Source organism: Perkinsus marinus, assembly GCF_000006405.1.
Source record: "Perkinsus marinus ATCC 50983 genomic scaffold scf_1104296937060, whole genome shotgun sequence".
In the NCBI taxonomy this organism is placed as follows: Eukaryota; Perkinsozoa; order Perkinsida; family Perkinsidae; genus Perkinsus; species Perkinsus marinus.
Window position 1 is genome coordinate 156,868 of NW_003213929.1, and position 15,276 is coordinate 172,143.

The 15,276-nt window shown below is 50.8% G+C and overlaps 7 protein-coding genes across 7 annotated transcripts in view; 1 reads left to right on the plus strand and 6 right to left on the minus strand.

Moving 5' to 3' along the window:
- Pmar_PMAR006965 (hypothetical protein) overlaps nucleotides 1-248 on the minus strand; it is a gene marked incomplete at both ends in the record, with an annotated part of 1,856 nt that extends 1,608 nt beyond the window's left edge. Inside the window, one exon of the mRNA XM_002783391.1 lies at nucleotides 129-248. Within this exon, the coding sequence (XP_002783437.1) occupies nucleotides 129-248 (120 nt within the window). The remainder of the gene's footprint in view (nucleotides 1-128) is intronic.
- A 491-nt stretch (nucleotides 249-739) lies between these two features.
- Pmar_PMAR006966 (hypothetical protein) lies at nucleotides 740-3,690 on the minus strand (the record flags this gene model as incomplete). Its single annotated transcript, XM_002783392.1, has 11 exons — nucleotides 740-790; nucleotides 1,835-1,935; nucleotides 1,984-2,236; nucleotides 2,280-2,423; nucleotides 2,476-2,580; nucleotides 2,630-2,745; nucleotides 2,789-2,929; nucleotides 2,979-3,080; nucleotides 3,128-3,335; nucleotides 3,385-3,551; nucleotides 3,609-3,690. The coding sequence occupies 11 exons, from the start codon at nucleotides 3,688-3,690 to the stop codon at nucleotides 740-742; spliced, it is 1,470 nt and encodes a 489-aa protein (XP_002783438.1).
- A 990-nt stretch (nucleotides 3,691-4,680) lies between these two features.
- On the minus strand, nucleotides 4,681-5,612 carry Pmar_PMAR006967 (calmodulin, putative; the record flags this gene model as incomplete). The annotated part of the gene is made up of 6 exons (XM_002783393.1): nucleotides 4,681-4,805; nucleotides 4,853-5,005; nucleotides 5,050-5,256; nucleotides 5,299-5,356; nucleotides 5,418-5,514; nucleotides 5,560-5,612. The coding sequence occupies 6 exons, from the start codon at nucleotides 5,610-5,612 to the stop codon at nucleotides 4,681-4,683; spliced, it is 693 nt and encodes a 230-aa protein (XP_002783439.1).
- A 185-nt stretch (nucleotides 5,613-5,797) lies between these two features.
- Pmar_PMAR006968 (hypothetical protein) lies at nucleotides 5,798-8,357 on the minus strand (the record flags this gene model as incomplete). The annotated part of the gene is made up of 12 exons (XM_002783394.1): nucleotides 5,798-5,970; nucleotides 6,013-6,103; nucleotides 6,162-6,288; nucleotides 6,334-6,364; nucleotides 7,000-7,063; nucleotides 7,156-7,214; nucleotides 7,303-7,354; nucleotides 7,710-7,767; nucleotides 7,891-7,985; nucleotides 8,017-8,086; nucleotides 8,131-8,244; nucleotides 8,287-8,357. The coding sequence occupies 12 exons, from the start codon at nucleotides 8,355-8,357 to the stop codon at nucleotides 5,798-5,800; spliced, it is 1,005 nt and encodes a 334-aa protein (XP_002783440.1).
- A 577-nt stretch (nucleotides 8,358-8,934) lies between these two features.
- Nucleotides 8,935-11,585, minus strand: Pmar_PMAR006969 (importin alpha, putative; the record flags this gene model as incomplete). The annotated part of the gene is made up of 15 exons (XM_002783395.1): nucleotides 8,935-9,093; nucleotides 9,329-9,424; nucleotides 9,473-9,596; nucleotides 9,644-9,809; nucleotides 10,004-10,069; nucleotides 10,129-10,185; nucleotides 10,226-10,294; nucleotides 10,342-10,491; nucleotides 10,535-10,582; nucleotides 10,629-10,756; nucleotides 10,800-10,898; nucleotides 10,944-11,070; nucleotides 11,116-11,243; nucleotides 11,291-11,435; nucleotides 11,484-11,585. The coding sequence occupies 15 exons, from the start codon at nucleotides 11,583-11,585 to the stop codon at nucleotides 8,985-8,987; spliced, it is 1,614 nt and encodes a 537-aa protein (XP_002783441.1). The 3' UTR covers nucleotides 8,935-8,984.
- A 684-nt stretch (nucleotides 11,586-12,269) lies between these two features.
- Nucleotides 12,270-13,827, minus strand: Pmar_PMAR006970 (conserved hypothetical protein; the record flags this gene model as incomplete). The annotated part of the gene is made up of 11 exons (XM_002783396.1): nucleotides 12,270-12,426; nucleotides 12,472-12,593; nucleotides 12,636-12,729; nucleotides 12,791-12,913; nucleotides 12,958-13,053; nucleotides 13,098-13,162; nucleotides 13,191-13,280; nucleotides 13,328-13,479; nucleotides 13,525-13,613; nucleotides 13,662-13,742; nucleotides 13,787-13,827. The coding sequence occupies 11 exons, from the start codon at nucleotides 13,825-13,827 to the stop codon at nucleotides 12,270-12,272; spliced, it is 1,110 nt and encodes a 369-aa protein (XP_002783442.1).
- A 919-nt stretch (nucleotides 13,828-14,746) lies between these two features.
- Pmar_PMAR006971 (hypothetical protein) lies at nucleotides 14,747-15,040 on the plus strand (the record flags this gene model as incomplete). Its single annotated transcript, XM_002783397.1, has 3 exons — nucleotides 14,747-14,826; nucleotides 14,873-14,938; nucleotides 14,986-15,040. The coding sequence occupies 3 exons, from the start codon at nucleotides 14,747-14,749 to the stop codon at nucleotides 15,038-15,040; spliced, it is 201 nt and encodes a 66-aa protein (XP_002783443.1).
- Between the last annotated feature and the right edge of the window lie 236 nt (nucleotides 15,041-15,276).

Here is a 15,276-nt window from a genome sequence, read left to right on the forward strand (position 1 = left end):
TCACAAAATAGACTATCATTATAACCCCCAAGGGTTGAAGTAGAATCGTCCAGACCAAGATTACTGTGAGAATCCGACTGTATTGGTAAGTCAAATCCAACTCTGCTCGCTGCTTTTTGCGCCGTCACCTCTTTAGGTGTACTGCACTTAAGACCACCACCAGAAGCATGATCGGTGGCACCAGCAGAAGCCTGCACTTCTTCAATGCACGAGTGACCGGGGTCAAGAGGATGACCCATCAACGACATTCTTGGTGAGGACGACGAATGCGATGAGGAAGCCATTACTCGCAGACTGTAAAGTACAAGATTGGTATACGCTGGACAAGAACGTCAATCACATTAGCGAGCGCCCGTTTAATCGATTCACGTCGCGGCTCCGAACACTGTGCCAGAGTCTTTGACAAGGACACTATTGAATAGTAATCAGAACCCTTCAGTGACACAAAGGTGTAGCACTTGAGACTTGGATCCTCCTATACCATAAAAATGCAAAACTTCTTCTTCTTCCGATGCCGGTACGATATCACCGGAAGTCCAGCGAAGAATGACCATGCAAAACCTATGCAGCAACGGCATAGTTGTGACACCCAAAACGTCTGAAGATATGCTTAACTTCAGCCCTCGTCGCAGAATCACGAACGACAGTAAGGGTCTGAGGCCCTTACTCTTGAGCGACCGAGGCTCTGGGCTTCGGTCAGCATGTGTCGCTCTTATGCGTTGCTTCCCACTCATTGATTCTAGTTGGCTCCCAACACTCCAATTCCACTCTTTTCAACGCATTTCTGAACCTACATCGTGCGTAGTTTCATCATACACATCAATGGTTCACGATACGATACACCACGGCCTTTAAAACGCCTAGTTCGCCCTTGGTAAAATCTCTCCAACGGGTCGAGGCAACTATACCACCTCTCGTGGGGTGGCATAGTTGCCCCAGCTGGAGAGATTAATGGCATCGAGCCATATTCTGGGGTGGCATAGTTGCCCCAGCTGGAGAGATTAATGGCATCGAGCAATATTCTAGGGTGGCATAGTTGCCCCAACTGGAGCGATTGATAGAACTGAGCCATATCTTCGGGTGGCATAATTACCCCAGTTGAAGAGATTGATTGCGTTAAGCCACATTTTGGGGCAGCATAGTTGCCCCAGCTGAGGAGATTGGGTCTATGCGGCCACATCTCGGAAAAGCATAGTTGCCCCAGCTGGGGAGATTGGGTCTATGCGGCCACATCTCGGGATGGCATAGTTGCCCCAGCTGAGGAGATTGGGTCTATGCGGCCACATCTCGGGATGGCATAGTTGCCCCAGCTTTACTGAGTGACATCTTCGGGTGGCATACCGGATTGAATGGAACATCGTAAATACACCGTCGTACCGTCAGCGTACTTAATACACCGTCGTACGTCTCGGTTCCGACGTTAACTTCCTAATCTGGAGTAGTCCCTCGCAATGAGATGAAGACTAAGGTCTGTGTTGTGTAGAGTATTGCCATGTTGATCCCTACCACAAAATCCTGAACCAAGTGTTCTTTGAAGAATGATGCTGCATCGATCAATGGCCGACGATTGGATCATCCGTAAGACTATGTCATAGATACGCGACCCTGCCAGAGAGTACCCTACGCTTCATCCGAGGATTCGCCTCCAGTCGAAACATAACGAGGCAGGGGAGCGAAAGAAAAACTGTTGAGAGCTCTCCCCTCAATCATTAACGACAGAACAAAGTTCAATATGGCGATGACGGAATAATACTATTCATCAATGGTCTTGTGCAGCGTCACCGTGATGGGACATCGGAGTGGTCGAAGATGTAGCCCCTCTTGGTAGACATACTCTCCCGACCTCCTCCATCATTCTCCTATAATCAATTGCCATTTGCAAAGCCTCATGTGCCCCGTATTGCTTCACCGAGAACGTTCGGCTGTTCTCTCGTCCTGAGGGTGGTTGTGATCACATCGATCCCAGTAATGGACTGACACTACCCTTGGGTTCCTCTCGCCACCTCGCAACCCACATCTGGTAGGTCTCGTTCCAGGTAACACCAGGCACACCACTCCTCACCTTACCGCCAGATATATGATGCGGCATTGAAGCAGCCTCAGAGGTCTGGCCATCAGCGATTGGCATTGCGTTTGGTATCCAGGCCTCAGTGCTTGGGAGAGCAGGGACTGGTGGAGTCCCTCGTTCTGATGGTCGGCCCATATGCGGCGAGACGAAGCCCAAATCTTCAAGAAGCTGACCATCGCACGGTGTATCCGCCATAACAAACCAGGACTACCTTCCGGAGTCTTATAGCGAGCCGAAATGCCCCGTCATCTCCATACTTCGACATAGCAAAGCTCTTGCTCCGTTGCTGCCCTTCAGATTCCCGCCATCGCGTAGCCCACGTCCGATTTAATGGGTGCCAAGTTACTCCTTGTATCTGCAGAGGATACATACTAGAGAAAGTCCCCCAGCGTGGGCTGTAGTCTCACGCCACTGGGTCGATCCGAGCTAGCATGGGCTCCTGAAGGTAGTGGAGGCAGTACAGCCTCGGCAACCTCTCGTTCCGCATCGGGCGTCAGAGGATGCGATCCCAGCTGCCAGGGTAGCATCATATAGGCAATGAGCACAAGTTCTCGTTATTACCGTGCCGAGATCACACAAGGCTAGACAGTCCTCTACAGTCGCTAAGTGATCAGGCGGGCCAGGATGACCAAGCACGGGATCACTCGCTAGCTGAGCTAGCGCTGATATCGTCTCATCTGGAACGGAAGAATGAGCAATCTCATCGTTAACGCTGATTACAGAGCTGTCCTTCGTCACGACTCCTCTTAGCGGGTGGTTCCTCGTTCTCTTCCGAGGCTTCAGAGGGGGGCGACATCGATGCCTCCTCAACGATGGGTGATGGGTGATCCGTCGCTCGAACATGCATTGCTCTTCTAGTGGCTGACAAGGCCCCACCGATGAACAGTAATACTCTCAAGTCGCCACTTACCAACAGCCATCTGAAGCGCCTTAGCGTCACCATGTCGCTTCGAAGAGAATCCCTTAGAATGCTCCTTCTTATCCTCGCCAGTCCATCGTGCTACCCACCGACCTATCACGAACCCCTGCGTCCCAGGCGACAATGAGCCCAATCGTCACCCGTCCGAGGATGCCAGCTAACACCAGGAATCCCACTTGATCTTCGGCCTTCACGTCCACGAGAAGACAGCTGCTGAGCGGCTGCCGCCACTGCCTTTATGGGAGAGATGGCAGCGTGCGTATCGAACTCCATGGCGGCAACGGCAGCTGCTGCAGAGACGGGATCGTCGGCCTGCGGTGCCGGCGGGAGAAGCTCCGCTACACTAACCTGACCCGTGATGCCGTTGTTTGATGCCAAAGACAACGAAGTCTCTCACAGCTCCTTCCTCTATAGGAGGTACGTTGCCAGTCTCAGAAGAGAGTTCTGTTGGGATAGTATGAGCGTGGACTGCAGCGAGATGATCGCTTTGGTCTTGAGCCTCCTCCAGTCGCCGCCACTCCTCATCCAACATATCCCTTTCACGGGCCAGGGCTGATATAGTCACTGAGACATACCACTGTTAAAACGACTTTTCACAATGCCATGCTGTAGTAGTACTACTTTGTAGTACAGAGATTGCCTTGTCCACTAGCAAGGCGATTTCCGTCCGATGGCTTGGCAGTGACGGTCGTTGTAGCCTCATAATGAAAAATTTGCCTGATGATGCCTCGAGTCATTATATTATATCAACTCGACCACAAGATATCATGCTCTGTCAGCCTCACAAATGATTACTAGGTTCTACACATACACATCATGTGTGTTATGGGGGAGCTCCAATCACCGACAGATCATCTCAGATTACTAAAGATTTCTCATTAATCATACCTCGGTCCATGATGATCCACCGAGGGAAGCACTAGAAACCGGGTGCAGACTTGCATTATATCATCACAGATAAGTTGATGGACCCACATCATGTTCGGTCAGCATCATAGCAGAGCAGTTGTACAACAGGAAACAGCTACAACTACACTGGCTTCGCCTCTATTGCCTCTCCTCATCACCGAATTGAAATCCCGTCTTGAGTACAATTGAACCTCGTTACTACCAGTCAAAGTCAGGAGGTCTGTTTCTAATGCGAGCCGCCGGGGACACAGCTTCCTCGAGTAAGCTCGCCAACATTGACCGCAGAACAATCACCTCCCCAAAGTTGAGTTGCTGTGCCACAATGACATCCTCGTATGACTTACATCCGTTGCGAGAATAACACTGGCCCTCCTCCGCTTACATTCCCTCACACTACGTCGTACAACATGCACGAGCAACTCAGCAAAGGCCCCAACGCCTCATCACACTCACAACGTTTTCCGTCTCGATGAAGACGCCACATCAACCACGTCATTTTCTCCCAACTTCTGGAGCTCCCCGTTCTCCGGTCGGTCCTACCTAGTACCATCGACGACCTCACGAATATGAAGACCAACGCGAAAGTTTTAGGAAATTCTTGTTGGTTTTAGTACCACTTCAATGGTTAGCAAACATCTCTGAAAACTCAGGAAACGGTGAACATACGCCCCACACTACGCCGTTCATGATCCTTATGCTACCTACAGCCCTCAGTCATTAATATAGCATTATGAACGCAAGCTAGGGTCTAGCGCTAACACTTGGTACACCCCTCATAACATGCTCACATTGAGGCGCTATCCGGATTGAGGACGATCCCAATGAATTCCTCCTCGCTGATTAACCCATCGCCGTCCGTATCCGCCTCCTTCATCATTTCATCCAACTCTTCTTCTCCTATATGTTCACCTGATGCCTCATTGTCTTAACCACCATGAATACCTCGCCAGACCCACCGAGCTCAGCCGCTGCCGCCTTGAGATCCTCCCGAGACACCTTCCCAGATTCCCCCTTGACCATATGGTAGGCCTGCTCTACCTCAGCCCTTGAGCAATTCTCTGTCATCTTCTCCAACATTATTTCAAGAAACTCACAGAAGTCCAAGGTACCTCAATATACCCACCTCCCCCTGGAATAAACAACCCTCTACTACCATGCTCCCTCACTGGCCCTCCATCACCTTCCTCCTGCCCATCCTTATTACTCCCCTCCTCGTCCTCTACCTCATGCTGCTGCTGATACACTGTCGATGATCCTAATAAATCCCCTTCTTCTTGCTGCCAGGGTGACTGCTTATCTTCTGTCACCATCTCTTCTCCCGCCGACCCCTTCCTCGGTCCCACGACCCTCGTGTACTTCCCTGATGTAGATCATCACTGTCGGACCATGCCCAGCGTCTCACCAACCAGACGCTTCATCTCCTCTTTCCCCGGTTCAGATCCAAGAGCTCGCAATGCGACCTAAAGAAGCATTTCTAACACAACAACCCTACCCCCCCCCAACGCTCCCTTTAATGCATACTCGGAGGTCCTTGATGTCGATAGTACCAGTACCCTCATTGTCGAAGACATCAAAGGCTTCCTTCAATTCCGTCTTGTGTTCCTCCCGAAGCTCAAACCTGCTCAGCAGCACCATCCGCCTCGAGTCACTGGCCTCTACTGACCTCGGATACCTCTCAGTACCACCTTTCTCCCTCTTGCAGGGTGAGCCGGTCATCAGCGATAATGCGTTAGACAAGCTATATATTCCCCTAGCTGTGTATTAACCCAACCACTGTCCCTCCATCGCAATGAGTTCACCCACTTTTTTATATAGCGATAGAGTAGGCAAACTCAAGACGGAGCTCCACGAGAGATAATAATAATAATACAGCGACACTCAGAAGGTACATTACCGCTTCCTCACGCGCATGGGTTTTCGCCTATGAGGCCCATGGCCACACCATCATCTGTGCTCCCATCTAACCCTACCACTCTTCCCGGCCGAAGAGCGTGCTCCATCGCACCAGGGTAGAACCGATGGAAGGCGAACGAAGCCGCCGAGCCCATGAACATCAGGACCCCAGCGCATCGACCTGGCAAGCACTCCCCGTCAACGAGCATGCATCCGACACTACTTGTAAAGCCCATCTCCTCTCCCATGCATAGGAAAGCTGCCAATAGGTAAACTACCGCACGTGAACCGTAGTGCTTGAGGAACGGCATCCACTGAGGGGAAAAGCAAAGTAGCGCAAATCGATACGGGACTGGGCATAGCTCCTCCTACGGGTATCAAGGTGTCCACGGCAAATGGTAAGAACTCAGCTGTTGTAATGATGACGGATAATGCCGTCATGTACACTCCTAAGACGTGAGTAGTATAACCGTGCCCTTCCCAGAAGAAAAAGGTAATCCTGAAGGCCACAACTGACTCCCATCAGGAGTTGAGATGAACTCACCCGTTCATTCCCATTGCACCAGCGGCGATTCCTACAAACACTCGCAACGCGAACGGTATATTATCGTGAAATGTTCGATGCCGTACCAGCGAACTGCACAGGAGGGGATTGGGGCCTTGCCGACTCTGAGGAGGCACATACAGGCCTGCGGAGGTAGGAAGTCCAACGAGCTGATCTCCCGAATACCCACCGCTTCGCTTCCCCCTGTCAACGGTTGCCGAACACCTTCTTCGCTGCTCTCATCAATAGACATGCACTGGAAAAAGCCTACCCAAGACCAGTAGATAAAATATAAATGCATTTTACATGCCTGTAACACAACTCCAACGCTAGCTGTCCTTCATGCCCTACTGAATTATGAGCATCATCCCCGTTGAGAAAACAGCTGGTGATACCACAGACTGAAGTTGTTGTTGATGATGATGACGATGATACAAGCAATCCAACAAGAATAAATGGTAGTCGACTTCACCTTATACTACCTGTGAGTGGATAACACCATTCACCGACCGCTACCGCGCTCACCACGAAACACGCGTGTAGATGAAGTCACCGGAATCTTCGAGACTCCCAGAAACCGCCTGAGAGTACAGCCGCATGTCTGTGACATATCGGCCGCTTAGCCCGCCCCGTATAGCGACTGACCTGTATTTCACGCTTGCCTACCTGTCCTCCGATGGCCGATGCCCGGAGGTGGGGCGTTCATGGAGAGCCACGATCGACTCAGATACTGCGGTACGAATTCCGGAGCATCTGGGTTCAGCCCTAGCCTGTCTTGCCCATCCCTACCTGGGGAAGTAACGACGGATCCCTCCAACCCACCTGTTGACGTTGAGGCGACGCCGACACTGACTTCAACTGAGCTATCTCACGATGACAATCTGCGACGGTGAGGCTTGTGATCAATACACTGATGATGCCCTCCTACGTAAAGTCTCCTCTAAACTCATCCAGCATACCACACTCTACCGAGACGCTCTCTTTCCGCTCCATGGCCAGCTCTGCCAAGTACGCTGTGTACCTCGAACGAACACAGTTAGTCATTCAATTCAAAATCATCCTCATTATGTATACTATACATTTAGTATATGCTTATTATCATATACACAGACTAGATATACATGTTATATAATACTCCATGTTTATATTAGAATTTCACCCGTAATACGAAAAAAACAGATTTCACGACCACTGCATACCGCGAATATCGCGTTTTACACTTAGTATTATGCCAAAATGGGTGAAAAACCATTCTTAATATAGTATCTAGTATTACTTCACGACCCCAGCACTAGGGAGAACTCCGGATTCACTCCGAACGAAACCATTTTTTCAGTTATTCACGTACCACCAACCCACACAGGCCCTATTATCACGTGAGATCCGCATCGCTGATGCTCCGTCGCCTCCGGAATCGCCTCCTGCCCGCCGCCGCTGCCACCATTGCTTCTCTAGAATCACTACTATCTACAGCTCCAGACACCGAACCCTCCTCAGAGGCGCTCAACACCTGCACCCAACCTGCAAGTAAATCCAAGCAGTTCCTCACTGACTCACCGAGGCTTCAATACTGCCTTCTCGAGACGCCGCCGGATGATCCTCATCTGATAACTCGTTCGCCTCCCTAGAACACTCCACATGCAGGAACGTGCCTGAGACCCCATCTACTGTGCCTCATACTACCCCTTCCCTACCCTTCACACGAAACCACATACCCTCATCTCCCCTACGAGGCAGAGCCGCTGGAATAGACCTACCAGGAGCATACCAACCATAGGCGCCCAACTGGAGACTGACTGCGAGCCGGGACCATCGTCCTCAGCTTGTAAAGAGCCACCTCCAACCCCTCCATCGGTCACGCCCTTCGTTCTAGACCAACAGCTCTCACCCGATAGCGTAGGCAACGTCAATCTGCATCAATGAGGAGCAAAACTCCTCAGCATATAAACCCACTTCACCGGAGTCGCTAGAGGAGCCTCTTCCTTCAGACTAGCCTTCGTCGTCCCTGACGATCCTGGGCTCATTTTCGCCCTAGAAGCCGATTCAAACACATTTCGCGGTGTAACTGTTAACGACTAAATCCGCGACAGCAACCACCACCACCATCATGACGAACCCTCCGACTGCCGTCTTCTATCCTCCAATTCGGACGTCTTATCACGTTCAGCACTACCCCTCAAGGACCTCGGATGGAGGCCAGGAAAGAGCAGAAGATGAGCCGGCTCCAGAGGCTCCAATCCGCTATAACTACTGATGTACCTGCAGCACTAACATCTCAACATTCACCTACTATACATCATCATCCTACACGGCTGCTACTACTAGCGCGGCCAATATCATCACCGCTAGTGATGGGGGAATCACTGACATCTGAACACCGCCGATTCACGAGAGACCCCAGCACAGTAGTACTGAGAGGAGGGCATATACCGCCGTAGACACGACTAGCCACCACGCGACTTGTCGATCGCCCACGATGTCCACCAACCTGTCGTCGAATACCCTTCTACTGGGCATAACAACTAAGCAACCTCACCATTGACTTCCACAGACCCAATAACACAACTCTACCCTTTGCTAGTTGAGATCGACCTTAAGTGACCCTACTGCGGGGTGGATGCTTACGACGGTGTGAATTACTCGCGAATCAGTCATGCAAAAGCGAAGTGTGGCAGTTCCTGCTGGTGAACTGAGCCCAGGCCATCGGTCATGATGTTGCCGTTCCCCAAGCCCCCATTCTCCTCCTCAACTTCACAGTAACTGGCCATCCAAGAACCAAAATTAACAACCTCCGCCGAAGCAGTGTGGGAAAATATGCACATGGTCAACTACATGTGCTGGTGACAATGTGAAAATTTTGAGGAAATGTTGGGAAATTATTGTTGGTTTCTGAACATTTCCACCCGAACGCGTATATGAACTCCTATAATACTCGAGGGAACTCACGAAATCAGCTGAGGAAAGCAAACATATATTCCAACACTGCGTCGAATACCCCTCTAAAATGCTAACAGCCCGTTCGTAAACGTCTTTGCTGCTGTCCTGTTGGAGCTCCTCTATTTTATCAAGGCCGCCGCATTCTTCCAACAACCTATACATAACCACAGCCTCTTCGTCAGCTCACCTACAGGCCTCTCACTCCAGATAGCGGTTCACGCTCGCGCCCGACTTCTCCTGTACCTCGGACCCCACCTTGAGAATGCCCTCAATGGCTTCTAACGCGACTTGGACCATTCTGGAGTCCTTCACGTTCAGTACTGTGCCTATACCATATATTCTGCTGTCTTCCACCAGTCCGCGATACTCTCACAGATAGCCGAGATAGCCTTGTAGTGATCAACAACATAGCGGACCTGTGCCGGCGTACCACCGGTGCAGAGGTTGCAGACCACCCAGACAGCCTCTCGACGAATCTCGTGCTCCTTCGCACCAAGTATCATCTCGAACACCTCGGCCAACAGACCGCTATCAATAACCTGACTCGCGCAGTATCCAGTATCAAAACATATTTTCGCTTTCCTCAGCTGAGCTCAGGTATTCCTCCACTGATAATAGAAGCCTACTCATCAATATGTAAAAAAACCAACAAGAATTTCTCCCAGATTTTCCAGATTGTCACCAAAACTTGACCACGTGTATATTTCACCACAGTGAGGCCCAAGACACCTACCTTCTGAATCTGTATGTCCTTGTCGGCACAGATGTTACTCAGGGTCCAGACCGCCTCTTTCCGTATCTTAACAACCCAACCACACTAGTCAACAGTGCTCCTCCTCCTCCTCCTCCTCCTCTCACCATCTTCCTAGAGCTCCGTAACAGAGGCTTCAGAGCGAGCACGAGCCCAGCATCAACCTAGATAAACCTACCACGATGACTCCCCCCCAATTCCTACCGCAGCCGCTGTCTGGTGAGCTTCCCCCGTTACTACATTGCCGATTGCACGTAGTGCTGGTGTATGGACCTGCACGTTGTGGAGTCGAATACGATACATCCTTACACGCCAACTACCGAAGGGTTATCATGGCCTAGTAATTGCACAATACGCGGTATCGCTCCGCTCATCAGAACTGCCTCTATCCTCTCACTAGGACCATCACATAGGTACGACACCGCCCACAATGCATCCGTCAGAGCCTCTCTATCATCAAGACCGAGGACCTGCCACGACCAGGTCACCCACAGCACCGAGACTCGTACGCACCATAGCCAGGGTGGCCAGAGCCGGTGAGATAATTTCAAGGGGAGGCGCCTAAATAGCCATCACTCAATACGTAGTAAACTGCTTCCCTTCCCACCGGCTTTCCTCTACAGAAGTTACTCAACGCCCATGTGCCCAGTCTCACTAGGCCGATACTCTGCCCAGCACGAATGACGTCCAACAAGGGTTGGAGAATGCCAAGTCTCAAACATTGGTCTCTGATACCTACCGTAGCCATGAGAGGCTATCGAGTCGGCAGCGACCCCACCTGGTCCATCGCCAGCAATGTTCGCGACCGCCCAAATAGACTGTTCTTGCAGTTCAGCATTCTTCGACGATAGGAGCTTCCGAAATGACTCCACAGCACCTGCAGTGCCATTACTGAGGCTGGCGTATATGATCCCATACGAACCGAGCTCAACCACCGTCAGAGTCTGGTCGTGGTTGCCACTAGCAATGTTAGTGAGCGCCCATGCGGCCTCAAACTGCATCTTAGATGACATAGGGTTGTCCAGCAGTTCCTTAAAGCGTGGTAACACCTAGTAGAGCCGACTCAGCTCCGTCAACGGCCGCGGTAGACTTACCCCAGCATCGATGACATTTTGAATAGGAGGCCGGTCCTCTCTGCTCAGCAGCTTTCTAAAGGACACCAGAGCCTCCATCACAGCCGCCTCGTCACTCCCACTGAGTGCCGCTTTCAACGCTGGGATATCTGAGCTCCATCACAAACAGCAAGAGTGCTTCCACTACCATGCTTACCTTCCTCCTTCAAGCCAACATGAGTCGCCGATTTACTCGGCGTCTTGAAATCCGCCTGTGTTTTCTCCTCGGTTTCGACGCCTAGTCTACGACGTCGGACCAGCTGATCCTCTTTTTCCTTCTTGCGAATTTGCACAGTGGCATCCTGAGACACTGCCATTACCATCGGACAGCACCGCCCGCCACACAGCACCTCCCTGCGACGACGCATATCATTGGCATCGCCCGAGGCCTTTTTGAAATTCCTACGGCGAGCAGCTATCCTCGATTCGAATGAATCCGAAATACCAGTCATGAGTAGTGGAACCACAGACTAACAGGCAACCCTTTACAACAGTCAAAGTACATCACCGATAACGACCAGGTAGATGACGCCAATATCCCGGACCCTGCGGTCCTAACACCTTGCAGAGGCTCCTGAGTGAAAGACTACGATGAATCTCGATAAGAATAAAGGCAAGGCCTTCCCGCCTCGACCGGTGTATCAACCTATCCAGGTACTACAATTTACTGGGGGGTAAAACTCCCACACGCTTCTCTGTTTCGCAGAAGCCACTCTTACGGCACTACAAACTGTGCACATAAGCTGCATCAGAACGCTCACTTCCAAGAGAATCCACCACTCAGAAAACTTCAAACTGCCCAAGCACCGACTAGCAAAGTTGCAAGCCTAAAATTAGTTCATAGGCATCACCCTCCTTTTTATCCGAGTCATTCGAACAACCTACCCAGCATGTACCACTTGCGAACTGTAACTCTGCGACTAACACATCAGCCCACTATTCATTCGAAGTCACCAGCCCTCCACAAAAAGACATGCACATGTCCCGACAAAGAGCGAGTATTCTCGAATGGTTGCCTAAACATTCCCACCATCTCCCATAGCTACTCTGCGAATAGCTGGTCATAATTGAAAAACTTCAGCGAGGAGCGGTATCCGAGCAGAAAAATCATTTAGGAACCCAGAGCACTAATTCAACTAGTTAACAGTAGAACGAATAATCGCCCAGTCCTCAAGCGCTGCGAAGGCTGGCTTGACTCGACTGTGATGGACAACGACCACATCAATCGGAAGGAAACCGCCAAACTTCGCCTCCAGGCTCACGAGAGACTCTCGTATTGCATCCACGATCCACCTGAATGCTCATCATCACTAATAGAGGCCTGCGACTACGACTTACCCTTCATCGTTGCCGAAAACACCGCCCCCGACCAGTGTGAGATAAACCTTCTCCCGTTTACCCTGTTCGATAGCCAGCAACGCCGCAACCAGTAGAGTGCTCTCATAGCAGCCTCTCAGTACCTACTAAGCCCTACACAGTCACTGAGGCCCATCGGGGCCTACCAGTCTAGCAAATGGTTCCCATTGGGCAGCAGTAGTACCAGCTGCATACGCCACTGGTACCGCAGAAGCATACACCTGGCTTACTCGTTGCTCACTGTACTCGACCGAGGACACCTATGAAGAGGTGCACTTGAGCTCATCACTCTCTGTCTTACTTCAGTATTCCACTGCACACCAACAGCCAGTTTTCCTCTAAGTCATCCAGCTTGTCCTCAGACAGCGACTGTAGCCTATCCGATAGCCGATCGAGTGAAGTCGACTCACATGGTAGGGCGTAGCTGAGCATTTATAATACCAACACATGAGCAACTTTCCCTCCTACCCGTTTTTAAGATGCCAGTAGCGTTCCATGCTGTTCCCTAGGGCCTTACCCAAATAGACCAGACAGTTGATTTGACGGTCTGCGTGCTGCCCCGGCCTGCACATAAATGACCAAGTCCGATGATGATTCGAAATACTCACTCTAAAGATTCACCACCATCGTCATTTAGAGTCCCATCAGGATTGACATTAACCTGAAGACCGCCCTGAGAAGAATGCAAGAGGAGCACTCACGAAGTAGTTCCTATACAGCGTTCCAGGGGCGCACTCCATAGCACAGGCCGGACCTTGCGTGGGGTCGTTGATATAGTTCGTGATACCATCCTAGACGGTAAGTATAAAATCATCATCAGCAACACGCCCCGTCAAACCTCAGGTGTCAAGTTCATGTTGGGCATTTCTAAACAGTTGAACTGGCTCGCCACCTGGAACACAGCGCCCTTATTCAGCGGGTCTCTGTGGAGGTCCCTAACGTCCGCTACTATATTAGTAAGGCTAAAAGCGCCGTTACGGAGGTGTCCACCTGAGACCATCAGCATACCTAGACGAGCCTAAACAAGGCACATACTCCTGTTCATACTGTCCTCGACCAAAACCGCATATTCGTTTCTCAACGACTCCAAAGTCGGCATCGTGAACCGCCCCACGTCGAACTCTCTGACACCCAGAAGATAACACCAGTGATAACAACAGGCGCGTCCTCACCGGCCATCGATTTTAGACTCCAAAAGAATTGCGCCGTCCAGCAGTCGCCTTTCACAGAAATGACTTCTTGTGAGGCTGTACCTGACATAGAATGTATAAAAGATAGCGGTATGCAACAGACTTACGCTGCCTCTTTGAAACCAAATAGATTCTCGAACCAGTTCATCTCGTCACCACCAACGTAATTTAAAGACGGTCTTGATTTCTTGCCGAGCCTTACAAATCTTGCATTTCCTCGACGGTCGTTTCACCACTTGCAGACCTGTTCTGGTGCGCTGCTGGAGTTGGCTGGCTAGAGTTGATTAACGTTTTCACCTATGGTTCGTATATTCTGCCTCGACAAGCGTGTATACTTTATTTTCCGCCCAAAAATAAAGTGCTCTCAAAAATGCATTACACATGTGAAGCTCTACCTTGGGAGCGCTGGTGAAACTCAGGGGGGGTCTATGAAAATCCCTGTCGCTCCGACGTTGACAGAGACTTCCAGTTGCCATTGATGTTCTCATCTACACGTCTGGTGAACCTCCCGGTGTACCGGGGACCAGCGGCCGCGGCTGCCAGCTGGATCGGCAAGAAGATCTATCGACAGACATTCTGGCAGAAGTTCCTCCTGTTCGCCACGATAAGCGAGTTCGTATGGATGGGGTAAGTGGGCGGAATAAGACACCACAGTGTGGTGGGAAAATATGCACCTGTGTCGGTGACAATATGGAAATTTCGGGAAAAATTCTTGTTGGTTTCTCAACACCCTAGTCCGCATATATCCTCCTTTAATTAGCGAGGGAACTCCCGAGCTCAGCTGAGGGAAGCAAACTTATATTCCAACACTGATTCCACCGATGCATTGGAACGCCGGGTTTAAAAGCGTTGATATCTATTGACAGCTTTGCCACGTTCCTCCACGAGCGCAAGGATTGGATACACGACGAGAAGAGATCAAAATGGGAACGAGAAGTCTCGTAAGGTCTTTGCCGTCGCTACTATGACCAGTGCTACAGATACCAGGGAGAATTCAAGTGCTACCACGTTAATAAACAATACTACGACCAGTGCCGCGATGAGTACTGTATTACAACACTCTACCCATGGCCAGCTTCTCCTCTAGGTTGTTCGATCAAGCAGTCCGGACGTGTGCCCAGCTAGCAGACCAGATGCGTCGTTGCAGGTCTTAACTAGAACCACTCAAAGAGTGATCAATGCGCTATTCTCAGAGTCGAGATAGCCGAGGGCCTTCCTGCGCTCACCCCTGCCATGATGCCTTTGCCCGAGAACTTCCGGTAGGGGCAATGCCCAGTACGTGCCGCCGACTCACATTGATTGTCAGGCCCAAGTTGCAGCCTGAAGAGTACCTCGGCCCGATAAAGCCGCCTTTGGTGTGACTACCAGCACGATTTTCATGTTTCTGAATGTCTTAGCTTGGCGTTGTGATATGAACTCATACAAAACAACATTCGGGGTTGTGAGAAACCAGAATCAGTAGTTGCTACATGGTAGCTGCATTGGTGCGAATTATTGCACCATGGTGACACCATCAGCGTCGTGTCGGCGACACGGTGTCACCCCTTCTTTTGCCGTGCAGTAGTCGGCAACGATGACTTTGCCGCCTTCCCCCGTC